Raw genomic sequence first — 27,452 nt, 5'->3', positions numbered from 1 at the left:
AGTTACATAAATCAATCAATGTGGCAAGGTCCTCAATGCATAAATCACAGTCATCACCCACAGTAGGCTCTCTGGTATTGTTGTCATGTGATCTTAAAGTATTCCCGGTATAGGAAGCTGGCTCTGTATACACTATACCAAAATGAAGTATAGTGTACACAGAGGCTTAACAGAGGCTAAAGTAGATAATACTAATGCTATCTTTTGTTGTAGTATAGTCGAGCAGTTAGGCTTATCAGAGAGTAGTGGAAAGCATTGGTTGTACATACACAGTCAGGAAATGAGGCACACACTCAATGACTAACTCCAGGCCAATTGTTTTTATATAGCAAAAATATATTTTGTTGCTTTATTACTAGAACTAGAAGAACCTTGCTGCAGGTAAGTATAGCTGTAAGTAGGTATCAAGCATATGTATCACATGTACTTTGTTTGGTTTTAGCAGATAAAGCAGTTTACAAGTAAGTAGCAATTTTCTATTTCAGAAGTTCACACAGTGCTATTTTTCATAGGAACCAATGCAATCCTAGGGGAGTAAAAGTATTAGTATGCTTTGAAGGTAAGTACTCTACTTACAGTTCCAGTCTCCGGGGGTTAGGATGTCTACAGGTCAAAGTTCAAGTTCACCCAAAACATACCAGCAACATGGGTCTGGCCGTGTGCAGAGGTCAAAGTTGATGTCAGGTTCAGAATGAGATCCTAAGGAGACTGCAAGGAGGGGGGTCACTTTGTCACTGGATACCTTATGGGTGGTCCTAGCTGAAGTGGTCACTCCTCCTTGTTTTTCCTAATTTTCCCGCCAAACTGCCCGCCAAAAGTAGGGCATCTCCACTAGCTTGAGTGCCCTGGGGCACCTTAATAGGAGTCCTGAGCCTTTGAGCCTCACCACCACATGTTACAGTTCCTGCAGGGTGGAAGTGTAAAACACCTCCACCCAGAGCAGGCTTTGTTTTTGACCCCAGAGAGCACAAAGGCTCTCACCCAATGGGGCCTGAAACATGTCTGTTAGTGGCAGGCTGGCACAGACAGGTCAGCCTTATACTAAAGGGTTGGGTAAAACACAGGTGGGCATCTCTAAGATGCCTTCTGTGTTCATTGTACAATAAATCTAACACTGGCAACAGTGTGGGTTTATTGTGCTGAGAAGTGGGATACCAAACTTCCCAGCCTTCAGTGAAGCCATCATGGAGCTGGCGAGTGTGTAATGACAAACTCCCAGCCCATGTACTTATTATGGCCACACTGCACTTACGATGTCTAAGAATGGCCTTAGACACCGTAGAGGCATATTGCTCATGCAGCTACGCCCTCACCTGTGGTATAGTACACCCTGTCTTTGGGCTGTAAGGCCTGCTGGGGGGGTGACTTACCTATGCCACAAACAGTGGTTTGTGGACTGCCTTTTCTCCCCACCAGTATGCTCAATCTGCAATGGCATTGTGCATTTGCTTGGTGAGGGATCCCTTAGGATGGTACAATACATGCCACAGCCCTCAGGGACTCTCCCTGGTCACAGAGCCCTTGGTCCCACTGGTACCTTTTACAAGGGACTTAGCTGTGTGCCAGGGGTGTGCCAATTGTGGGTACAATGGTACACTTTAGGGAAAGAACGCTGGTCCTGGGGACTGGTTAGCAGAATCCCAGCACCCACTCAGTCAAGTTAGCATCAAAACCAGGCAAAAAGTGTTTGTGGGAGGGGGTCGTAACCATGCCAAAAGGGGCACTTTCCTATACCTGGTGTGAGGGGAAGCTTGCAGTCATTGTACCTGTGCTGGATATGGGTGCAGGGCTCTAGAGGTATGTATTATCTGTATAGCTAAAGGTTATACTAATGTCCATGCTGTGGCTTTCCTCCGTATGAAGGAAGTCTAGAATGATTTTGTGTTGGAGGGAAGCTTGTGCACTGCAGTCTATGATTTAACTGTTCTGTGGGTGAAAAAAACAAGAACTGCTACTGCCAGTGATGTGACTGCGCTGTGTGTGAGGGAAGCTTTAATTGTTGAGGGAGTACCTATGCTGCGTAAGGAAGCTTCACCACTGGTGCTCATACTGTATCCCTGTTCTGTGTCTGGGGAAAGCTTGTGCTGTTGCTATGCTGTACCTGTCCTATTGGACTTCTGCCCACTGTTATGTACTAGTTCTGTGTATGGGTGAAGCTTGCTTTGTTGCCTCCTCTGTTGTCCTTGCTGTGTGTTTAAAGGGAAACGTGCATTAATGTTTAAAGGAGGGTGACCCAAGGATGGCTCGCCCCACATGATTCTTTCTTGCCATTGTCCAGTTGTACGGTACAGCTATTTCCACTGTGTGCCACACATCCTGGTCCTTGCATATTCTTAAAATTTTTTAATGCAATTCTGAAAAGAAAAACATGCTGCATCCTGCTAAACAAAGTTTATTTTGGCAAGTACTTGTGTTCCCTTAACATCATTCCACTGAAGTTGAAGTTTACATGCATCACAAGCAAGAGTAGAAGGAGTTGCATTTCATAGATCCCCACTTAATGTACAGAATCTTGTAGATTGTCTCCCCCCTCCCCAAGTAATGTACAGCTCTCCATTGCTTCCTAGCTAGATTTGTGCTGTGCAAATACAGTGCTTAATGTGAGCAGGTGGTTGCCAGTGGGAACCACTGGTACACATTTTTGGGAACAGAGACTTATTTTTCTGCATCAGACATTTGCTAAGAGCAACAGATGGAAAAATACACAAAGCTAAAAGACAGAGGAAGAGAAAAATTGAAAAACAGTCACAAAGGGAGAAAGCGGAAACCTGCAAGAGTGAGATAAAGTGGCAGAGAGAGCCAAGTAGTGGATTAAAGAGGTTTCAGGCAGATTCAAGACTACGAAGCCCTAGAGTTGGGTGTGCTAACAATTAATTGCTCTGGAGTCAGGCTTCTGAGCAGAGCTTTGGGCACCAGTTCTCATTCTTTTACAAATGTGAGCACTGCATAAATACCAATACATACATTCATACATACACATACACATACATACACCTGTCCCATCAAATGCTTGCAACCCCTGGCCACACTCGATTGGGACCTCTGACCCCATATTATTGCTGATTTATTTGTCTCCATTAATGTACTTGATTTCTCCCATTCTCCCCAAATCGTTTTGACAGTAAAGGTAATTGATATTGACATATAAATATAATGCTGTATGTTTTGTAAAAACAAATTTAAAAGCTTTATTTTTAGATTTTCACGTGTAACGGTGGAATTGAAAGCAATAACAAAACATAAAAAACAAACATACAGTGCTATGGTGTAGTTTCCTTTTACATATTGCGGTTGAGAGATTAAGAGTTCTGCTCTCTCAGGAGAGAATTACAACAGTCTTGTCCATTTGGGCTTTTGCAGCACATCACATGTAGATATTATTGCACAATAATTCCATGAACCAAATTGCGAAGCTAACACATTGATCCTGGTGGACCATAGGAGTCCCGAACTCATTTAGTCGTAGCCAATATAATACAAACAACAGTGTGTGCAGTTCTCACCCTTCCTCATTCGCAAGGGGCTCTGAGTGAAGGTCTTCTCCTTCTGTGACTGGTTCCAAGATCTTGGTGCTGCACCGTCATCTGTGCGCACCAACCACATCTGCTGTTCCTCTGCCACCCCCACTCTATCAAGTCTTTCAGCCAGTGTTCCAATTGTGGTCTCCTGGTTCCCATACAACAAATGGCTACCCTTCTCTTAGCTAGCAGCAGGGCCAGCTGGGCCAGGTTGTAAGGGATCTTCCACCTTCTGGGCCTGTGTATCGCTCTCAACAAGCAGGCAATGGATGTTTGTGTAAATTTTAGTTCTGTGGCAGCTATTATTTTTTTAATAATCCCTCTACAGTAAGCCTGAACATCATTGCATGCCCACGGCAGGTGCAAGAACATAGCCCCCTCTTCTCCACATCATTGGCACGTGGCCCCCCTAGCAGGATCCATCTTATTCAGCATATATGGTGTGACAGAAGTATGATGTAGGTAATTGAAATGTAAGAGTTTAAACCTATTATTACTTGATAAGGTGCGGACCAGTTCCAGAGCCTGTCCCCAGTCTGCATCAGAAAGCAATTTCCCTAATTCTTTCTCCCACACTCCTCGTGCTGCACAGAGAGCAGTCTGCCTGTCACTATTGAGTGCTTTACAAAACATGAAAATCAGGTGTCATTCCCTCCCCCCGCCATTGTACAAGTCCTTCCAAGATGTCTGATGCTCGTGGGGCATTCGGAAAGTCACTCTAGACTTACCACGCTACACTCTCTAATTTGGCATATTGCAGGACTTGACCTGGCCCTACTGTGTAGGTCTCCTGCGCCTTTTGGAAAGTTATGAAATGTTCTCCCAGGTAAATATCACCTGTTAAAAGGCAACAACCTCCACTTCTCCACTGTTCCTTTGACATGTAGCCATCAAGGGCATGGAAAGTGAACAGATCCCATAAAGACAATTCCCTATCAAAGGTGGCTTTTCAAATAATCTTACGGACCACCTATTCCCATAATTCAGCCGTGACTTTCACCAGGTGAGGTATTGAGTGCAGAGATCTATCCCATTTCACCAGGAGCTGTTGCATAGTATCCTTGTCCAGTAGGCCCTTGAATAATCTTTTCTCCCACCCATCTGTGTTAGTCATCCATCTGGCTGCATGTTGTATCAGAGCTGCATAATAATCAAGTGGTATATCAGGGACAGCCAGTCCACCATCCTCTATATTTCTCTGCAACGTAGAGAGGGAAACTCTGCTGTGACAACAAGCCCACATTAATGACCTCAATAGCCCATCAAGCCTATGAAAGAGTCAGAAATCAAGTTGAAACAGAGTTCTGGACTAAATACAGACAGCGGGCAGGAAATCCATTTTGGCAACCGCCACCCTGCCCATAACGTAAAGAGGGAGTTTATTCCAGAAGGCGACAGAGTTCGTCAATCCTCCAACCACCCTCTCTACATTGAGGCGATTATGTGCCTCCTTCATGTGTGTAACCCAAATACCCAGGTAGCAGAATCCCTCCAGTTCCCAACAATAGAGCTAAAGGCCCAATAACCAGTGCAAATAGGAGCAGCGACAAGGGACATCCTTGCCTGGTTCCCCTGCCAACCCCCACATGCTTCGGAAAGCTGACCACCCATTCTTATACATATGAAGGGCTCGTTATAAAGGAGGCATACCCAAGCACAAACGTTAGGTCAGAAGGCCATAACCCTAAGTACTTTCAACAAAATAGCACCAGTCAATCGTATCAAAAGCCTTCTCCCAGTCTAAAGATACCAGGGCCAGATCCTGTGCTCTCCCAGTTGTCTAATGTGGAATGTGAGCGATTCATCTCAGATTGAATGTAGTGCTGCGCGTTGGTATGAATCCACACTAGTCAGCGTGAACCAAGTTGTGGATCAACCCTCTCAATATGGACACTGAGACCTTACAGAGGATTTTAACATCTGAATTTAACATGGTGAGAGGCCTATAAGAGGAAGGATCCGCCACGTTCCACCTGGTTTCCACATGAGACATATAGTGCCAGATGTATCAAAACATTTTGCATTCGCAAACGGTGTGAATTACAAGATTCCACACTTTGCGAATGCAAAATAGCCTTTCCTGATGCATGAAATGCATTGCAGTCCAATTTGATGGAATTCAATTTTTTTGCGATTCACCAAAATTACGACTCCGAATAGGGAATTACAATTTGCGATTCCCTAAATAGGAAATCGCAAATAGGGAATTCCTATTTGTGATTTCCTATGCACATGTATCAAGCATTTCCTAAATGTGAACTTGGCATTTAGGAAATGCAATTACCGCCAACTCCAAGTTGGTGGTAACCATGTGCACGTTAAAAAATGAATTTTTAATGCATTTTTTTTTTAAGTGCCATGTAGCGCACACATGCCCATAGGGCATGGGTGCGCTTTACATGTGTACACATTTTTTTGGGGGGGGGGTGCATCAACGGGGGCTTCAGGCCCTCAGCACCCTTGTTTTTGCATTACCTAATTTGCTAATTCCTAATAGGAATTTGTAAATTAGGAAATACAAAACCATTCGCAGCTGTGGGCCTTTAGGCCCATAGGAACTAATGGAGTCTCATTCCCTAATAGCCATTGCAAATTTTGAAATCGCTGGTAGGGAATCACTATTTTACATTCCATTTTGTATTACCTAAATAGCGAGTCCTTAGAATTCACCATTAGGGTAATGCAAAAGGGAACTTTGATGCATCTGCCCCTTAATTCCTTCTCTCATTGTAACTGGTAATATACCTTTCTCGTGCGCTCCCTGAAACACCTCCAATAATTTGGGGAGAAGTGTGGCTCCATATATACGATATGACTCCACAGGGAGTCCGTCCCCCCCTAGTGTTTTAGACCTATTAAGTGCCTTCACGGCCTCTTGCAGCTCCCTTAGTCTTATTTCCTCATTTAGTTCCTGCTGCTGTGTCATACTCGGGTTGGGGAGAGCCACATCTTCCAAATATGCCTCCAGCCCCAGTTCCAGGCTGGGGGGGACCCGCTGCATAAACAGCTCAAAGGAGCTCAACAAGCACAGCTGGAATGAATCCCATTTCTACTGGCAACCCCCTCTCCTACTTTGTTTCTGAAATATAGGATTGGTGGGGATTCTGCTTCGAGGTGGAGTATCCAAGCCAATAGATGTCCCGACTTATTTCCTTCCCTATGTAGTCTCTGTTGGTAGACCGCAAAGTCATCTTGTCAAGCCTATCCCAAAGCTCACTCATGCCCCTTTGTGTCTGCAAAATTTCCCCATGTACGGTGGCTGAACTAGTTTCTTCTCCCTGTAGTTTTGCCAGCCTCCCCTCTAATGCTTTGAGTTCAGTTTCAATTTGGCGCCGCACTCCAAACACAGTTCCTATACAGGTCCCCCTTAGTACTGCCTTTAGTGCTTCCCACTCCACTACTCTACACTGTAGAGTTCACTGTCAGTTCTAAGTATTCTTGGAGTCATGACGCAAGAACCTTCACGGCCTGCGGGATCCAAAAGAAAGTCAGGAGGCATGCGCCAAGTGCGCCGGACTTCTTTCCTAAGCCCACATTGCAGCTCTATCAGAACGGGCGCATGATTAGATAAAAATCTGCCCAGATGCTTAACAGCAGTCATTTGGGAGAGAGTCAGCCCACCTAGCAAAATAAGAACCACGCGGCTGTACATTCCATGCGTTTTTGAGTGGCATGTATATTCCTGCCTATCAGGATGGAATTTCCTCCAGCCGTCGAAGCCCTAACAGTCCACCAACTTCTTGAGTGATCTCATCATAAGTAGCTTGGCGCCCTGCTTAGGTGGGAAGCGGTTCCTGTTGCCATCAAATACACAATTGAAATCTCTGACCCAGAGAATGGGGTACTCACTGCCACCTCCATTAAGTCCAGGATTTTTTTTGTAAAATGTATACTCAATAGTGTTGGGTGCATACGTGTTCAGAATTGTTAAAAGTATCCCGTCCAGGGTACCTTATAGTAGTAAATAGTGGCCCTCTACCTCTGCCTCACTGTGAACCCGGGGGACCACCCCCCACGCATAGGAGGAGTATGTGGGGACAAACAGCTGTCCTCGCCACTTTTTAGCCAGCTTTTGAGTTTCATTCCTCATCAGATGTGTCTCCTAGAGGCATGCAATTTGTGTTGCCTGCCAACACAGAAATGAGTGTATTCTATAGCATGTAATCTACTGTATGAGCCCCTTGACATTCCATGTAATTACCTTTAGTCAATCTACTATGAACTGATATAACTCTTCACTTGAAGAGGGTCTGTCCCCTCATTTGTCTCTCGCCCCGAAAGGACGAAGTCCATAGGGAACCGCCACCATCTCATAGCTCCATTCACACTCTATTGGCGAACAAAAATGTGAATACAACTGTTAAAAAACTGATGCAACAAACCCCTAAACCCCCCACCCCAGGTAAGCAGTTGAACAACCAATAAATCTGCTGCAAATCCATTATACGCTGGTAGGACACCTAGCATAAACCCAGTGACCCCAATCATTGCCTACCACAAACGTGAAAGGGCTCTCCCTGAACCACTCCAAAGTATCTTACCATGTCGAAATTGTATCACCCAGGTATTGACAATCATGCATTTCATATAAAAGACCGCTGAGTGCATCATGCAGCCCAACATGACCACTCCAGTGAAGGCCTCCAACACATATCACACTCCATAAAACCCCAGGTGAAGCACACCATCTAATGTTCCCCCAATCTACAAGTCTCAGAGATATCCTCATGTTGTTCAGGTTGTCGACCCTCGTCTGCTGGTGAAGCTTGAGAAGGGGAGGCAATCACCATTGTGCCATCGTCCTGGATCACCACTCTACTCGACTCTTCATCTGATTCAGGGGGAGCATCCCCCATCCCAGTCTCGTCTTGCAGTCTCCAGTTGGATCTATGTGCCCCGGGCGATGCACCGGAGCTCCAGTGCCAGGTGTTGGTCCTATCCCTGAGCACCTTATCCCACACCTCCAGCCAGCCCCAGACATCTTCCGGGGTGTCAAAGAAATAAGATTTCCTCCAGGCGGGATACAGAAGCTTATACCTGAGACCCATGAATCTCAGCTTGGCCTTGACCTCGAGGAAGCCTTTCTGCGAACTCTGTATCTTGTTAGTATAATCAGGATAAATGGATATCTTTTGGTTCTCAAAGCGAGCCAAATCCATCTCTCTGGCTGCTTGTAAGATAGAGTCTTTGTCCTTATAATTCAGTATACGGGCGATGATGGCACAAGGGCGAACTCCGGGCCTAGGAGGCAACACCAGCACCCTGTGAGCACTCTTGATGACAAACATGGGCAATAATCCCGTTGATTTTAGGGTAGTGCGGATCCAGTTCTCTACAAAATGCTCAGTGGATACCCATCCAATCTTTCCAGGAAACCCAGGAGTCTCACATTGTTGTGGTGGGACCTTTCCTGTGCATCCTCCACCCGTGCCTCCAATTCTCCATTCTTCGATCGAGCTGCTGCCACCTGCTTTTGGAGTGTGGCCACCTCTGTCAGCAACTCTGCAATGGAACCTTCCACCACTCGTACTTTGTCAGAGACCTTTACAAGGTCTGTGCGCAAAAGGTTTACTTCAATGAATTCTGGTTCGATTTTTCCTTCCAAAACATCTCTCGATCTGTGGATGGCAGCCAGCAGCTCTGCTCTGATAGGTTCCTCTTTGGGTTCCTGTCTGGTCTTGCTATGGGCCTGCCTAACAGTGCATTGAGTTGGGGATACGTTATGGTCCAAGGTGTTGCCCTGAGAGGTGCATGCCTGCCTCTGCCTTCCCATGTTTGTGTCTTTCATGTGTTGGGCTGACCGACTCTCCTAAGTGTAGACCCAAGTGTGGGACCAGCACCACCCGGGTCTACAGATGTTTGGGAGGAAGACGAACTCCAGCGTTCAAGGAGTGAGCTGTCTGTGCACATGCAGCAGCAGAGGGTGCCCTTATTTAAAAAGGAGGGTTAAACATTGATCAGTGCTCACTTCCAAGGGACTGACAGAGGCACAATCTACCAGCAGAATACCCCTCCTGGTTTCATACAGTCCATCCTTATTGTACAACGACTGAAGAGATATGGGAAGGGACCCTTGCTGGACTAAAGCGGTACAGGATGCTTTCAAATGTCCTGTCAGAGCCCCCCTCCGCGCTTGAACAAAATCTGTTGCGGCTGTCCTCGGGTCCTCTCTCAGGAATCAGCTGCACTCTATTCTCCCCCACGGCCCACTGCATCCCTGCCACACTCACCTGCTAACCGTGCTTCATAGGGAGCACTAGATCTGGAATGGGATCAGGCTAGGAGTGATGCCCCCGCCTCGCCACTCCCTGAGCCCAACGTCCAGCCAAGGTCCCATGAATCAGGGTGCTTTCAGCTCAGGCCGCACGAGCCGCTGTCCCCAAAATCCTCCCTGGTGATCTATTAACATTTTCTCTATTTTTCTAAATTGGTTTGGGATTTTTATTGTGTTGTGTTCTCACTGTGTTGCTGTTTGTGTACTGCATAAATACTTAACACATCGCCTCTAAGTTTAGCCTGACTGCTTTTTGTGCCTGGCTACCCAGGTTTAAGCACAAGTCAATTTAGTGACTTTTTGTAGTTCACCCAGCAAGGTATTGTGGCTGGTGCTTGACCAGCATTCACACCACAGTAAACCAACAACCCAATTGCTCACATTGGTGTTCAGCTCTGTGGATTTAGGCCTGTGTTTTTGAAGTACCATACAGTGATTGGTGTTACACAAAAATCCCAAATAAATAATTTGATATCAGGACTGACATTTTAAGTTCTGTTAGTGTCCACTGGCCGTTTTTGGTATTTTCCAAAGTTAACTGACCCTACCTTCCTCTGCTCCCATTAAGATGGATCTGATCAATGATGAAAGCCTCAACAAGGCTGAGGTGCAAAATCTCTGCAAGGAGAGGGGGCTAAAAGTGGGCAAGAAGGCTTCCAAGGCCTACCGATAGCTCTCCGGGCCTATGAGGAGGTCAAAGGCTGCAAACAGCAACCAAGGAGGATGATCCAGAAGGGGACCTGGGAGTGGATGAGGAAGAGGACCAAGGCCCCCAGGAGAACCAACGACTTCAGGAGGAATATTCCTGCCCCCGGGAGGAGAATCAAGATACCCGGGATGAGGCAGGGAGCAGTGTATCTTTCAGAGGCCTGGCTCAAGTGGAGCTAGAGGACAGGAGGGGGAGAGGAAGCTCAAGCTGGAGCTGGAACTGGCCAGACTAAGGGTGGAGGAGAAAAAGATCATGCTGGCTCATGAACTGAGCCAGAAGGAGCAGGACATTAAAGGCAAGCAAGCAGAGTCCAGCAGAAATGGTGGTAGCGAATCAGCAGTGTCTACTGGAGAGGTGAGAGTCCACATTCTCAAAGACCTGTTACCTAGTTATTGGGTGAGGATGATATAAGTGTCTTTCAGCCTATGAGAAATCCAGGAGGATCCACAAGGTTCTACGAGAGCACTGGGCAGGGTGGGTGGGGGGTTGCTTTTGGAAATATATACCTCCAGTGGGGAGGGTCACACTCCTGTCTCTAGAGGTAAAGGACCAGACTAGGTATACCCCCAGGAAGGTCATTCTACTTTTTAAGTTTGGGCTGACCCCTGAAAAGTATAGAAAGAGGTTCAAGGACAGCCACAAGATTCCCAACCAGACTTGGGTGGACTTTCTGTATTATGTTAGCAAGGCACTGAAGGGCTGGTTGAGGGGCAGCAAGGTAGATGATTTCAATGGGCAGTACAACCTGATTCAGAGAGAGCACAAGCTTAATAGTTGTTTTACAGAGCTGTGCCAACACCTAACACCTGGGAGACAGCAAGCTGACTGACCCCAGGAAGCCTGCCTAGGAGGCGGACCTCAGGGCCAGCACCAGAGTATCCAAAAAGGAGGAAGATAAAAAGAAGGGGTGCTCTCAAGGTCACCAAAATAGCTCTCAAGGGAAAGGGTCCCCATCCCATTCTGGCCACCACAAGAAAGGCTTCTCAGGTAAAAACAAGTCTAACTCCAAGTGCTAAGAGTGTTATGAGTATGGGCACTACAAGGGTGACCCCAAGTGTCCCAAGAGGGCACAGCCTCCCCACTGGAGATAAACCCCCAGGGTTGGCAAGTGTAGTGCTTGGGAAGGAGATAGGCTCAGTTAGTGGGGGGAGGGGTTGGGGGGAGGAGTCAGTGAGCTTACCATAGTGTTCCTGGGTGATGACGTGCTAGTGCCCAAAGCCCATATGCCTGCAATACTGTATAGGCAGCGGGTCACCATTAGCGGGCAGAGGGTGGAGGCTCTGAGGGACACAGGAACCAACATGACTATAGTAAGGTGTCATCTAGTGTCCTCATAGCAATTCATTCCCAATACATTCTACCAGACTGTGGTAGAGGACAACCGGGAAAGCCACTACCCCGTGGCCCTAGTTCTCTTTGAGTGATTGGAGTCTCAGGTCTTCTGAAAGTTGCTGTGAGCCCTGCCATGCCTGTAGACTGTATACTAGGAGATGGCCTGGAGCACACTGCCTGGAAAGAAGTGGAGATCAGGTCCCACCTGGGAATGTTGGGATTGCCTGAATCGGTCTGTGTGACTACCAGGTCCATGGCTTAACAGAAAGGGAGTCAAAAGAGTCTGGAGACTGGAAAAAAGGCCAGACAATGGCCAGAAAAGGGAAGGACAGAGGGTGTGGGAAACCAGCTCCTGTTTGTCTCCCAGAGGAGGTGGATAGGGCATCAGAGGGGGCCGCCCCAGAATCCACTGGGGAGGACATTGCCTCCCTTGGTGACCCACCTGAGCTTTCTTGCTGGATGGGAAGCAGAGGCAGGACCCACCAGGTAGGAGTTCTGTCAAGCACAGAAAGAGTGCCCAGCCCTGGTGGGCATGAAGCAGCAAGCTGAAGCCCAGGCAACTGGTAAAACCTCTGGAGATCACCGTATTGGGAGAATGACCTCCTGTACAGTGAACTCAAGGCACCTTTGCATGGGACAACATGAGCCCTAGTTGTTCCCCAATGCTTCAGTGCTTTACTATTAAAGTTAGCTTATGAGATTCCCTTGGCAGGACATCTTGGGCAGGACAAGAACTTTGCCAGGCTTGTCCCCAACTTTTACTGGCCCAGGATAAAGGTGTACTCAGATTAATTCTGTCGGGCTTGTGTAGCCTGCCAGGCCAATGGGAAGTCAGGGAAGATGCTGAAAGCTCCCCTGCAACCCTGACCTTTCCTTGGCACCCCCTTTGAAAGGGTGGACATTGACATAATTTGTCCCCTGGACCCAAAGACAGCCTTTGGCAACAGGTTTATCCTAGTCTTGGTGGACATTGCTACACAATATCCAGAGGTCATACCTCTGAGAACTGCACCTGCAGTAGCTAGGGCCCTAATGGGGATTTTCACTAGAGTAGTTTTCCTCAAAGAAGTAGTGTCTGACAGGGGCACTGACTTTATGTCAACTTATATGCAATTTATGTGGAAGGAGTGTAAAGTTACCTATAAGTTCTTCACACCCTTCATCCCCAACCAATGGGCTTGTTGAGACGTTCAACAAGATCTTAAAGAGCATGATTGGGGGTGGGCCTGCCTGACCACCTGAGGCATCCTCTTGTTCTGCCTGCTGTTTCCTTACGGGGAGGTATGACAGAAGGGGGTTGGATTCAGCCCATTTGCGATTCTGTATAGTCACCCTGTAAGGGGACGTCTCAGTCTGGTTAAGGAAGGTTGAGAGCAAGCCCCCAAGAAACCTCCCCACGATGTGTTTAGCTACATGCCAACTCTCAGGGACCAGATGGCCAAGTTCTGGAAGAAGGCTTCTGAGAACTTGGGGGCAAGCCAGGAGGTGATGAAGCAGTGATAGGACCAGAAGGCCACCTCTGTGGAATTCCATCCTGGACAGAAAATGTGGGTGATGGTGCCAGTGGAGTAGAGGGCCCTCCAAGACCGTTGGACTGGGCCTTTGAGATAGTTGAGCAAAAAGGGGATGCCAGCTACCTGGTGGACCTCAAGACCCACATGTACCTTTTAAGGGTCCTTCACATCAACCGTCTCAAACCCCACTATGTGAGGTCTTAGGTTACCATGCTGTTGGTGACAGATGATTGGGAGGAGGAGGAGAGTAAGCTCTCTCCCTAACCTCCTGTCATCAAAACAGCAAGATGGGTCAGTGAAAGGTGTGAACCTTTTCCCTACCCTGACCCCAGAGCACCAGAGGGACTGTTGCCAGTGATTGGGACAGTTCTCCTCTCTGTTTTTCCTCACTCCTGGGCTTACACACCTGTATACTCATGATATTGATACAGGAGACAGCCCCCCTGTCAAAACAAATATATACAGGCTCTCTGACAAAGTGAGGGCCAGCACCAAAGAGGAAGTATTCAAGATGTTGGCGTTGGGGTGTTTGAGCCTTCCAGTAGCCCTGGTCTAGCCCTGTGGTGCTGGTACCAAAAGCTGACCCACTGGGTGCTACCCCAGAACTCAGGTTCTGCATGGATTACAGGGGGCTCATCTGAGTCACCAAGACTGATGCTCACCCCATACCTACAAGTGATGAGCTTATTGATAGACTAGGGGCTACCAAGTTCCTGAGCACTTTTGAGGCTACTGGCAGATTGCCCTAACTGAAAGTGTTTAGGAGAGGTCAGACTTCTTCACTCCAGAGGGCCACTATCAATTTAAAGTGACGCAATTTGGATTAAAGAATGACCCGCCACCTTCCAGAGGCTAGTAAACCAAGTATTGTCTGGTATGGAGGCCTTCAGTGCTGCCTGCTTAAATGATATAGCTGTCTTCAGTAGCAGCTGGACGGATCACCTCTTCCACCTCCAGGAAGTACTTTAAGCGCTGCAGGATTCAGGCCTGACTATCAAGGCCTAGTAAGTGCCAGAGAGGGCAGGGGTCAGTGGTTTACTTAGGACACTTGCTGGGCGGGGTAAGGTGCAGCCCCTTCAGGCCAAAATAGAGACCAATCTGGCCTGGGAGCCCCCAAAACCTCAGACAGAGGCGAGGGCCATCTTGGGTCTCACAGGTTATTTATTACAGGAGGTTTGTCAAAGGTTATGGCACCATTTTTGCCCCCTTGACTGAGCTGACTTCAAAGAAGAAGCCTAGAAAGGTGATCTGGACAGAGGCCTGCCAGAAAGCCTTTAACTCCCTAAAGGAGGCCATGTGCACAGTCTCTGTGCTCAAGGCTCCTGACTTTTCAAAAGAATTTATAGTCCAGACAGATGCTTCAGAGCAAGGTATAGGTGCAGTACTTTCAGAGCTTAATGATGAAGGGCTTGATGCAGCCTGCAGCATTCACCTCTAGGAGGCTACTTCCCAGGGAACATAGGTGGAGTGCTATTAAGAGAGATGCCTTTGCTGTGGTCTGGACACTGAAGAAGCTGAGGCAATACCTGTTTGGGACTCACTTCAAGGTTCAGACTGACCATCGGCCCCTCAGGTGGCTAATGCAAATGAGGGGCGAGAATCCAAAATTGCTGAGGTTGTCCATCTCCCTTCAGGGAATGGACTTCACGGTGGAACATAGACCTTGGTCAGACCACAGCAATGTTGATAGTCTATCTGTGTTCTTCTGCCTCAGTGATGAGAACTCCCAGAAGGTTAAGTAGTTCTCCCCACTTTCAGCTGGAGGGGGGGGGGGGGAACGGACAGGTGTTAGACCTGTCAGCCTTAGGGTGGTCTTTCCCCAAACGTTTTGCCTGCTTGCCTCTATTTTGTCTGGATTTTTGCTCTGTTGGCCTTAGGACTCTCTACACTTTACCAGTGCTAAAGTGCATGTGCTCAAACCCCTAAACATGGTTTGATTGGCACATACCTGATTGGCATATTTAATTTACTTGTGAGTCCCTTGTAGAGTGGTATACCATATACCCAGGGCATGTAAATTAAATGCTACCAGTGGGCCTGCAGCACCTATTTTGCCACCTACTTATGTGGCACCTTAAAACCTGTCCCAGGCCTGTCATTGCAGCCTGAAGGCAGTGTCCCACTGCCAAGTCGACTTGCCATTTAAAATCTCTTGCCAAGCTCTACACTCTCCTTTTATTACGTAGACATCACCCCTAAGGTAGGCCCCAGGTAGCCCATAGGGCTGGGTGCTGTGTAATTAGTAAGTATCACATGTTCTTCTTAATTTTATATGACCTAGCACTGAAAACCTCCTAAATTCGTTTTGTCACTACTGAGAGGCCTACCCCTCCCATAGGATGATATTGAGGATTCCTTATTAAAATTAATAAGTTGTAATTCCTAAACCAGAGGTGGTAGATATGTCATGTTAGGTACCCATGAACTTGTCATCATAAAAAAACCCTCTTTAATGGTAAAGTCTGATTTATTATTACAAATTTTAAAATGCCACTTTAAAAAGTTGGCATTTTCCTGCCCTTAGCCTTCTTTTCCTGTAACCTGCCTTAGGTAATATGACTGGGTATAACTGACAGTTGGGACTTTGTGAATTCACTCCAGACAGTCACGCAGTACGAGGTTTAGAAGAGCCTAAATGGGCCATTAACTAACTTGATGGGGGGTGGAGCTAAGCACATCCCCACTTGCAGCTGAATAGGCTAGGCTCTGCCACCACACAATAGGCTTAACAAACCTGCATTGTCAGGGCAGCCAGCTAGGAGCCATGGCAGAGAAGACAGGAAATTCCTGGAACTTCAGAGAACCATTCTGGAAACTTCTCCCAACTTCTAGGAGCCGGGCACTAGTGTATAAAAAGAGGGCTCTCAGGCCTGCTTCTCAGTTTACTACTGGACCTGTGGAAGGACTCTTAGAGGACTACCTGCTGTTGTGACCTGCTGTACACTCTGCCGGACTGCTGCTGCACCTGGAAGGACTGCTTTGCTGCGTGAAGCCTGCTTGGGACCTTCAGAGATCAGCCCTGCTGCAGAGCCCTGCATCACCACCTACCCTGAGGACTCCAGAAGTGACTCCAATGGCTAGTTCAGCTGGTCTCCTGTTTTGAGCCACAGGGGCATAACAGGCTCCCACCATCTTAATCCTGCAACTTGACCCAGTCTGAATGACCCTTGCACACCAAGAGGTCTCCCTCCATTCCTGGACCCTTGGTTGTGGTGTGAAAGGTGCCCAGGTGGCCATTTTCTAAAACTGAGGACTTCCTATTTGAAACCTTAAACTTTAAAAATTCAGAAGTCTGGTTCTACTAATTGGATTATCATGGTTTAGGTGTCAAATGATTTATCAAAATGTTCTCTGCTTTTCTAAATTGGTTTGGGATTTGTATTGTGTTGTATTTTCACTGTGTTGCTGTTAGATGCAATGTGTTAAGTATTTATGTAGTACACTAAGTTTAGCCTGACTGCTTTGGGTGTCTGGCTATCCAGGGTTAAGCACAGGTAAATTGGTTTGGGATTTTTTTTGTGTTGTGTTTTCAATGTGTTGCTGTTTGTGTACTTCATAAATATTTAACACATCGCCTCCAAGTTTAGCCTGACTGATTTTTGTGCCTAGCTACCAGGGTTAAGCAAAAGTTAACTTAATGACTTTTTGTAGTTCACTCTGCAAGGTATTGTGGCTGGTGCTTGACCAGGTTTCACACCCCAGTCAACCAACAACCCAATTTCTCAAAATCAGTGTATAGAAAATGTTGATAAAAGAGACTACAAGATGTAGGATTCACATGTCATCCATACTGGTAGGCATTTGTAAGAGTGCTTGGTCTGGGGAAGCATAAACTTGGGATTCAGAGTGTAACACAGTGGTTAGGGTTGACTTTACTAATAATTTATTTATATGCAAAAAACCCTTTTTATCAAAATTAGGATAATCAAAGACTGGGGAAAACATAATGTTCTAATCTGTATCCTGCAGTTTGAATGCAACTGTTTGATTGCAGTTTATAGCTCTCGTTGCTAGATTATGATTGTAACTTATGAACTACATAGTAACAAAAGGAGCTCTGTGACAAAAGCAGTATCCCATTGAGCTATGCATACGAAATACTGTTCTGTGATCTGCATAGTATACGTTCCAAGCAGCAGTCATATTAATCCTATGCACTACCTTAGATGAGTCAAACTGCCACTAGACAAAACTTGATCTCTCTCCAGCAGGTACATTTATCACCAACATTATCTTGGCACTTTTATTGTTGCCTGAAAACTGTTGGATATACAAGGAACTCTGCAGTGCTTATAAAACTGCTGCACTGCTACAAAACCGGCCCCCAGTAACAAAAGCCCCAGCCTACCCTTCCAGCCTCCCGGGGAAAGGTCAGATGCCCAGTCTTGGTTGGCTTTTGCAACTTTGATAGCCATTTTTATACCTTATTTGAAGACAGCCAAACTGTTTGTGAGATTTTGTAGAACCCATGCTTCCACCGCCTATCCTAGTGGATGCATGGGTTCCTAGCAGAAGGTGGTGCCTGCTGGGGGAGTCTGAGATTCCAGTTGCCAATCTTCCTTTGAGAGAATTGTTTTTGGAAAGGAAAGTTTGTGGGGATAAAGCGGATGTCCCCTATTGATATGGGGCTCTAATGAAAAAGTTAATTAATCTCTATTTCTTTTGAGCTTTATAGAAGAATTTGCTTTTAGGGTCTGATCTTAAGGCTGTTATTAAACTGATCCAATACTGGTAGAATGACTGTATTAAGACATTGTATTTTATACCTGAAATACTCCCAATTATATGATGCTTTATATTGTTCAACAATAGTATGGTACAGGGACTGCCGGCCAAGTGCCCCGCACTGATTTGTTTGCCTCCTTTTGTAACAAATTTAGGGTCTCATTAGTAATGGCGCTTCAGTTCCAAAGGGGCCAGTAATAGGAATTTTCAATCCTATCAAGATGTTGAGATCCACAGAGTTTTTATGGATCCGTTATGTTTTACATAGAGACTTTGCTTCCAATCAAGCAGAATTCCCAAATAAATTTCTGTGGGTAAGCATGGAGTTACCAGGTGAATCAGGTGTGGAATTACCAATTCCCTTGCTAATTCCTAAAAATCTGAGTGTATCTGCATCTTTACACCAAGTAACCCCCCACCCCCAACACACACTATTGCCCCCCTCCTTCATAGCCCCTTAAGTTATTAAAATATTGAATGGGAGACATCATTGAAAGTAATGATGTAGGTAGTCAGGAGTTCTCTGGTGCGGTATGAGAAAACAGGTCTAGGCCCGTGAAGGTCAGGTGAATGTTCTGTGCCAGAAGCTAGTGCAGGGTATTCCTGACTACTTCCCTACCACCGTGGTTAGGTAAACTGCAATGTTTGTGCCTTTTTTTATTTCCTTCATAATATTTGCTGACATCGCTGTGCAATTTATTGTAATAATCTCACTAGAAGTAGACCATTGCTCATTATAGCAAGTGCACAATGTTCTTTGAGAATAAATGGGGGTATTCCTCTTAATTTTCGAGGTGATGAGGAAACAATCACCCAGTGCCTGATTGATCAGCTGCCAAGTGACCTCATCCTCACATTTTAAGCTAACAGCACCTTCCTCATGACATTTTAAGTTTGATACTTCTGATATCAAACTCTAAGTCCTAGAAAGCTAAGAGATGTTTCTTAAGAAGCTAAACTTTCCCAAAGGTGATACACATGGCATGGAGTCACTTGGCTGCCCCATGATTTGTCTGAGACGAGAGGTTAGTGTCTTTTTAGGCCAATTCCAATATTTTAACAGTTTTGAGTGGTGTTCTTTTCCACAAAGGTGAGATCTCAACTAACCCACCTAAAAGCCCATGAATCCTAGTAGAGTTTAAAATCGCTGTCTCTGTTTTGGATATACTCAACTGGAGCCATCTCTCCACTATCCAAGATTGCAATATTCAATGTGATGGAGACAAGTTGTCAAATTTTTGTTCCTGCTTTCGACAGCTATAAAATCTAATTGCGAATCATCAGTATATGGCCAAACTCATGACTCCATAACAGGTGACTAAAATGTGTCAGAGTAGTGGACAATAGTGACCACCCAGGGATACCCGCCTCATGGTCCACAAAGGCAGTGAGAGTCTTCTATCCTAACCCACTGTCTTTGAAAGACACACAAGTGCTAAAACATTTGAAGGTATTACCTCAAACCGTTTCCTTGGATGAAAGGATATTAACCTGTTTCTAACTGTATTGAAGGCAGTAGACCGGTCTTGTAAAAACAGCAATGGTTTCCTACAGTCTCTCCATTCCCTCAAGGGAACACTCCCACAGTTTGATTTATGAATTGTGGCGTAATAGGGGCCTCAGTGATCAAGACTGTCAACAGCTCTCCCACTATTTTACCTCAGTCTGCCTGAATGACTCTGCAATAGGTCTCGTTCCACTTCACATCTCAGACATCTATCGCCTGCAGTCCATGCCATCCTATGTATCTTATTCCTAGTGCAACAGACTTTGTGTAGTATTTCAAGTTAAATGAGCCCAAGGCAACCCCTTAGTGCCACCTCCCTTGAGCACATTAGTGATGTCTCTCAGATAATGTCTTTGAGTGCACACAGTTTTGTACATTGTTTATATAAAGCAGAGATCATGCTTCTAGTAAAGCTTTTGCTGAAGTCTCTCAATTCCAAGTGGGCCGCCTCCAGTAGATTGACCCAGTCCATTGCACAAGATGTTAGGGCATACTTCCACTGTAAATGTAAAAAAACTATGGGAGGTATACATACACTACTCTTCCTGTATTTGTTCAAAAGTCTTCATTACACACTCCCCTGCTATATTGTCTAACTTGGATATACCAACATCATCCCATTGTTGAAAGCCTTCTGGCCTAGGTAAATCTTTCAGTGTGGTGCTGACCCATGGGACAGCTCTTTTATGACCGTTCCCTTTCAGTCTGTATGCGTCACTCTGCTATGTTTGGGCAAATCGCTGAGGCTGAGTGTTTAATTAGATTTTTTCCATTTTTTTACTTATATTCCAAGATGGCTGTCACACAATAGTTCTTTGCAGGTCGTATGTGCGTCCTTTTTCACTTTCCATTCCAAATATGAAACTATAACGTGGGCTGGTTGCTCAAAAAATGAAAGAGCTTAGAGCTCTGTTTCTCTTTGAGTGACAGAAGGATACGTTGAAATTCTGGATGTTGTTTATTTTCATTTAGGTTATTGTCTTCTATTTCTAACATTTTTGAATGGTGTTATGGTTGTTTGTTGTCCTGTATGAGTGATGGAATGAGAGTTGATTTTTTTTCTTTTTGGACCTCCAGTAATTGTGTTAGAACCATATTATTTGTTCAATTCTTTATCATTTTGAAGAATTTGTAAATAACAGATACTTTTGATATGATCAAAATAAATGTATATTTCTGGATTTATATTGGACATGCATTGTTTGTTTCATTTATGGTTTCCAGAATATGTTTTATAAACTATAATAAGAGGTATATGTACCCACATCAACAGATTTTATAGAGACTTATTCTTTACATGTGATCTGAACCTGGGACATCTGGACTTCACAGACTTGGTCTGCCTGAGGTCACAGAAAGCGCCTGGCAGTTAGTTCCTTCTGGAAGGAGCCCAAAATAGGAAAAAGCCAGCGAGGCAAAAGCCTCATGAAGTCTGGTGATGAGGGCTCTACTGCAGGTTGGAGGGCTTGCTTACGATAGAAACCAGCAACAAACCAATGTTTGGAGAAAGAGTTGCAGCCAGAACCCAGGTTGCTAAAAAAGTATAGCTGACTGGAAGGAGAAATTCTTGGAAGGAGGATTACCAACCAGTTGAAGATGCTGCATGTGTTTCATACAAGGACTCCATGGTGTGGCTGGTCGGGGGAAAAAGGTGCACCAGCAGGTTGGGCCTCCATCGGTATGTTCAGCAGGAGACTACAGCCACTTGCAAGCGCTGCCTAGAATCCTTCTGCTCTCCCCAAATGTAGAGAGGGAAACATATTGTGCCCACCTCAGACATAAGCCCTTGAGAACAGCAAGATGGAGAACTGCTGCTGGTATGACCCCTTACTTGTATCTCTGCTCGCATTGCTTGCAGTGCCTTATCTCTCTCTTGTCCCTCACATGAATAATGTTGGTACATGGTGACCACCATGATTTAGAGCTCCTGTGCATGTGCGGATCCTCCACTGGAGCATGCATCCAGTCGTTAATGGTCACAAGTTGGGAATCCCAATACTACTGTCTGACTTGTGGTAATGCACATAGGTCTGTAGAGTCCTGCTACCACTATTCACAGGGATCCCCCAACCCGTTATAGTGTTCTGAGTTATCAGGGGTCTTGTACAGGGTGCTCTGAATTATATTTAGAAATTTGAGTAGTGTTACAGTTTAAAAACAGCCGCCACACCCTCCAGTAAGGAGATCGAGACTGTTCACCATCTCCCCTAGTCTTCCCCAAACCTGGCCACTAGTGATTCCAGGTTGTGTTGATAAAACAGTTTAAAGTCCCTGACCACTTGTATCCATAGGTATCTGAAAGTGGATTGTCACATCCTCCCAGTTATCTGTTTTAAGCAAATCTGCTACTTGAATTGGTCACCAAACTCCTGGAAAATATATAGCAGTTGTCAGATCATCCAGATCAAGGTAGCCCCGGGTAGGAGAATATCTATCATCAGCATAGAGCGACATCCGGTCCTCCCACAGTTTGAAGACCCTGACAAGAGATTCACCCGGACCCAACCGGCCAACGGTGCGATTAGCAAAGTAAATAGAATTGTGGAACGAGCATAGCCCTGCCTCGTATTCCCCCTAAGCTGAAAGGTAGAAGAGAGTGTCTCATTCACCCTCACTGCAACAGTAGATGTATACAATATACATACTAATGCTCAGTACTTTGGGCTGAAGCCGAAACACGTCAACACCAGGGATATGTACCTCCTTTCATTGGAGTCAGATGCCTTCTTTGCATCGAACATAAAATTCACTAGTAGTTCACTCAACTCCTTTTGTTTTTTTTCTAAATATGGTATGTAGTTTCCATAGACTGAGCTTTTAGACCTCTGGGGCATGAAGCAGTTCTAGTCTTTATGAATCTTCTGCATAATGACCACCTATAACCTGGTGTCCAAAATCTTGGCTAGGATTGTAACTCAATATTAAGTAGGTGTATAGGAGACACTACGATGTGCAGGTAGTTTTTGGCTTTCTGCCTTTGTCGATAACCGTTATGACAGCATGCATAAGGTCCAATGTCAACTCCTTTCTGTCACATGTCTTTGTACTTATTTAACAAGTGTGGGCTCATCAGGGATGCCGTGCACTTGAGTAGCTCAGCTGACAGGCCGTTTGGCTCTGGAAGCTGTCTGCTCTGCATTTGGATAATGACCTCAGTGATCTCCTCCAGGAATATATTCTTTTCTCAAGTAACCCTTTCCTCTGCCATATTTCAGACCTGCAGATCCAAGCAGCTTCTTACCGCAACTTGAGGTGTTCATCCTGTCAGGTGAAATTTTTGCCTCAGAATTCATGCCAGATTATCGGGAACTAAAGTGGCAACCTCACAGGGTGCTTCTGCCATGTTGGTCAGCAGGCCATGCTCCCCAGAACGGAAGCAGTATTGATCTGGTGAATCGGGCCCTTCAACTTGTCAGAACTTATTTCGATCGCACTTAGGAATAGGGTCCACTGTGATGGCTACAGTTTTTGAAGAGGAAAATAATATTCCAAGCTCCCTAAGGGGTTTTGACACGGTTGGAGGAAATTCGGGTTCTTGGTTACACAACAATAATTCTACCTAGATTTTCAGCAAAAATCATATTGTTCATTGTGCTTAACAATTCACAGCAAGAATGTGACCACTTTGCCATTATTTCCTCAAACCTCAAGAATGTATTTTCCTAAAAATAATTCTACTTCCTCCATGTATTGGACTTTTTCTTCTCCCATATAATGTGTGCCATTGTTCTCTACCCTGCTATCTTCGATGTCCATACGTTAAGTGTGTACCAATGGGAGAGATAATATCAGTTCCTAACATTTCTTAGAGTGGCAGTATATTCACTTTCTCTAATAAACTCTTTAGAAAAAACAACCAATTGACTATGGCGCAAAAAAAATCAAGACAAGTTTGATACATATTTGTGACAGGTTTGACAAAACTTTCTTGTAGATGTTAAGCTCGTAAAGACCATATGGTGGACTAATATGGTCTGCTGATGTGAAAAGATCCAAAAGGGTATTTCAATATAATCAGGTCTCATCAAGTGATAGGTTATGAGATAATATTGCTCGAGTCAGCACTCCTCTAAATAATCTAAACTTTGGTTTTGAGACCACAACCAGTGCTATATTTCCACATAAGAAGATATAACGATCCTATTCTTTTGAATGTTGATTGTATTTGATTCTACTTAAGCATGCAGTGACTAATGTAGATGAATGCTAAGAGGTATGGTCTCTTTGATGAGTTGTGGAGGACTATTTAATATCTTAGGGGTCAAAATCCCAAAATTATACTTTCTGCTGAACAAGTTCTTAAAAGTCAGCATGTCACTTTGGAGTGTGGAGAGCAATGTGAAATGTAGGATTTATTTTTTAAATTCTGCTTGGTAAATGGTCCGGCACCTGCCCTTCTACCACCTTTTTTTTGTCACATTTCACTATCTTACATGCCCTCCCCTCAATCATACTCCTCCTTTAACCCGATTTAGTTGATCAAGAGGAGGTCATACTGTAGTGGTCTTAAAATCTTCTTATGACAGAACTCTTTCAATGTGCCCTCTTCTTTCCTATACCTCAAAAGAATTTACATTTAAATTTTATTGCACCTTTCCATCCCAGCTGCCGCTTGAGAAGATTGCTCGAGGATCTACTGTGAACAATCTGCTGGTGTTGCCACCTTCACACCGTATGGACGCCTCCTTGCCACCGCCACCAGTGCCAGAAAAAGATACCAAGAAAGGTATGTCTATAACAAGCTAAAACCGATCTGACCATTCTCAATATGTGACCCTGTTATGGCCGTTTGTCTGTTGCTTAGCGTTAACCCATCTATACTGCAAGCGCATGTTTTCATATGTTTGCATGTGATCAGCTTAGCTTATCTTTCTGTGATCTAATCATTTTGTACAGAATATTGTTGGGAAATAAAGCGTGCATGCCACATTTCTGTAAATTGTTTCTCTTTTTTCAAGACAATGTTTGCAAACGCCCCTATATTTCAGGGGACGCAAGCATGAACTGCAGAGGACAAATTGAGTTGAAACTCCAGAGAACTTTCCTGGCCCTGCTGTTAAACGAGTGCCCTTTGTATTCTTCTCAATGAGAAAGTCAGTTTTCAGCTTCAAAAACCGGGCTGGAACAGCATGACCGTGCTGCACAATAAGGAGTCTGCCTCGTTGCTATTAGTGTGCCTTACGTCTGTACATTAGGGCAGGGTCAGTAAAGTCCGGCTGCAGCCTCATATTAAGGGTATGCACTTGTTTTCATGCAAGCAAAGTTTCACAAAGGTCTCAATTTTCACAGTTCGTGGAGTTTCCCAGCTTAAGTTCACCTTTCCCATAGTAAGTTTTTCTGCATATTTTGACATAATTTTAGCCGCAATGTGTGATGAGTTTCTCTCTAATCCGATCCGATCCGATATGTTTTGCAATATAAATTATTCCAAAAGTCATGATTTTCAAGTAGTTGTGGAGGGAAGCCTAAAATTACTCAGGTTTCTGAAGTTGAGAAGGTTACCATAGAATTTTAGAACGTTGGTAAGAAAAAACACTTTGCAACTTCCTAGATCTTACTTATCATATGACTAATTTGGTCATTTTCCTACCAGACTTAATAACCACTGGCAAGAGGTCTCCTGATTTTCTGTAGTCTAGTCAACATATAAAACACAGATCCTGAGTCCCTCATTGAGAACTAGTTCTGCAAACTAAAGTAGAATGGAACGCTGCAATCACTACTCAAAACGTATTAGTAAATATTAAAGCCAACTAGTCCTATAAGGAAAAGTACCCTAAAAAAATCACTCTGTTGGGCACTGCTCATGCCTTTCTCTTTTCCAGCACTTGTTGAATTGTGTCACAAGCACTGGAAAATCCATTTTCCACATCAGGCCATTTGTAATGAAGAAAAAACATTCAGAGATGGCCATCATACATGCACTTATAAACACAAGAGGGACTGGGAGATTAATGGTCCAGTGTACTATCTCCCTATGCATGAACCTATAATCAAAGTGAGTACACTGTTCCAGGATAAGTTGTCACAGGGGACGAAGAATAGACTGAGATCAAGAATTTGTAGGAGTTCCCTCAAGCATCACATTAGGATGCTAGGCATCATCATCGGGCTGACTCCTCGCCAGACTGGCACTGCAATATCTGACGGGCCAACATCCATAAGATGGAGGCACTTCAACCAGGAGGATGTTTAATAGGTCAAGTAAAGTCTGCAGCACATGCTGGCAGAGGAGAGAAAGGAGAGTGAGAGGTATAAAATTGGCTCTGAACACCTCATACTTAGCTTTAATGCTTTCAATAAGGGTCAGGTCAAGATTAAAAACACAAATGGGAGTATTCAGGGAAATAATGCTACCAATACTCCTTCAAACTAGAGAGGAGAAAAAATTATTTGCTCCTAACACTTGGTCGACATGTTTCGCGCCCACACGGTCAGAGAAAGATCCAATGGCGCTTCATCAGGACCGGTAATAGTTACTTCTCCATAAAAAACAAGACAATAAATGCTGGAAGGTCACTTACAGTCTGCAGATCTATCGTATCAGTCAGTCAAATAGTTAGTCGCCCTGTGTAAGAGACAAAAACACAGATAAAGAAAAAGAAAGAATTCAACAACCAGACATTCATTGGTGTCATAGTAACGAGGGGAGTAATACGCATAGAGTATGGTCGGTGTATACTCCCAGAGAGGAGTGCTGAGGTGCAGAGAAGGAAAGAAAAGCCCCTGTCTCTTACACAGGGCGACTAACTATTTGACTGACTGATACGATAGATCTGTAGACTGTAAGTGACCTTCCAGCATTTACTGTCTTGTTTACAACAATCTAACAATAGAGTCGATGCCCATGCGCAATGGAACCGAAGAGGAGGAGTCACTCGATCTCGTGACTCGAAAACACTTCTTCGAAGAAAAACAACTTGTAACACTCCGAGCCCAACACTAGATGGCAGAAAAATGTACAGCATGGGAATCGGCAGTGGAACATGCCACGAACAGATGTACACTGAGTAAGTGACATTTTATTTATATATATATATATATACACACACACATATATATATATATATATATATATATATATATATTTTAATAAAACGTATGAAGATCCATTACAAGATGGCAGATCCAGATTGACAAGGGTGTTAACAAGTAGTACATGAAAGAAAATCGGGCACGGCATTAAGCATTTCCAGCAATGTATCTCAGGCAGACTAATTGGTTTCACCTCCTTTCATTGCTTTCTTTTTTATAATCATGCACCTCGATTCAGTAAACCATTACCCTATGTCACACAACAGATTCTCACATTTAGGTTCAAACTTTGTTTTCTGTTTTATTGTGAAACTGTGTTTAGTGGGTATAATACCTAGTGCTAGCAGACTGGTTAACTCACTTTTCTTCCTGATTGGACGAGTGCCCTGTAAAGAAACCTTTATGCAGTGCATGTTGACCCAGCCACAATACTTAGCATGGGAATGTACTATACACATTTCCACACTGCTAGACATATTTATAAATGTCACTCCATGTTACAGCCACGTTCATCATTGCTTCAAGTATAGGCTTAGTAATCTCCTTTGAAAACACTTAAAGTGAAATAGTTTAAAGCGCACTTTTCATGATGAAGTCTTGGTAATGCTTATCCACTCTGTACCCAGAAGTTAAAAACCACCCAGTATCTGCAATTCAGTTCAATTAAATTCAAAGATCTTTATGCGCACAATACAACTTGAAAGAACATCAATATGATGTAACATCAATGCACATATAGTGCAGTATAATTCCAAAACAATTATTTCATAATTACACAACTTTTAAATGAATTACTACAAATAATCATACACACATAATTAAAATATAACACTATTAA

At 44.6% G+C, this 27,452-nt stretch overlaps 1 protein-coding gene across 2 annotated transcripts in view; it reads left to right on the top strand.

Moving 5' to 3' along the window:
- IQCH (IQ motif containing H) overlaps nt 1-27,452 on the top strand; it is a 613,153-nt gene that overhangs the window by 149,430 nt on the left and 436,271 nt on the right. For both annotated transcript variants that reach the window (XM_069222867.1, XM_069222866.1), the window contains exon 6: nt 24,185-24,305. In XM_069222867.1, coding sequence (XP_069078968.1) covers nt 24,185-24,305 — 121 coding nt within the window. The remainder of the gene's footprint in view (nt 1-24,184; nt 24,306-27,452) is intronic.

The sequence above is a fragment of the Pleurodeles waltl genome, chromosome 3_1 (genome assembly GCF_031143425.1).
Source record: "Pleurodeles waltl isolate 20211129_DDA chromosome 3_1, aPleWal1.hap1.20221129, whole genome shotgun sequence".
Taxonomy (NCBI): domain Eukaryota; kingdom Metazoa; phylum Chordata; class Amphibia; order Caudata; family Salamandridae; genus Pleurodeles; species Pleurodeles waltl.
This window is presented reverse-complemented; position numbering and strand designations above follow the sequence as displayed.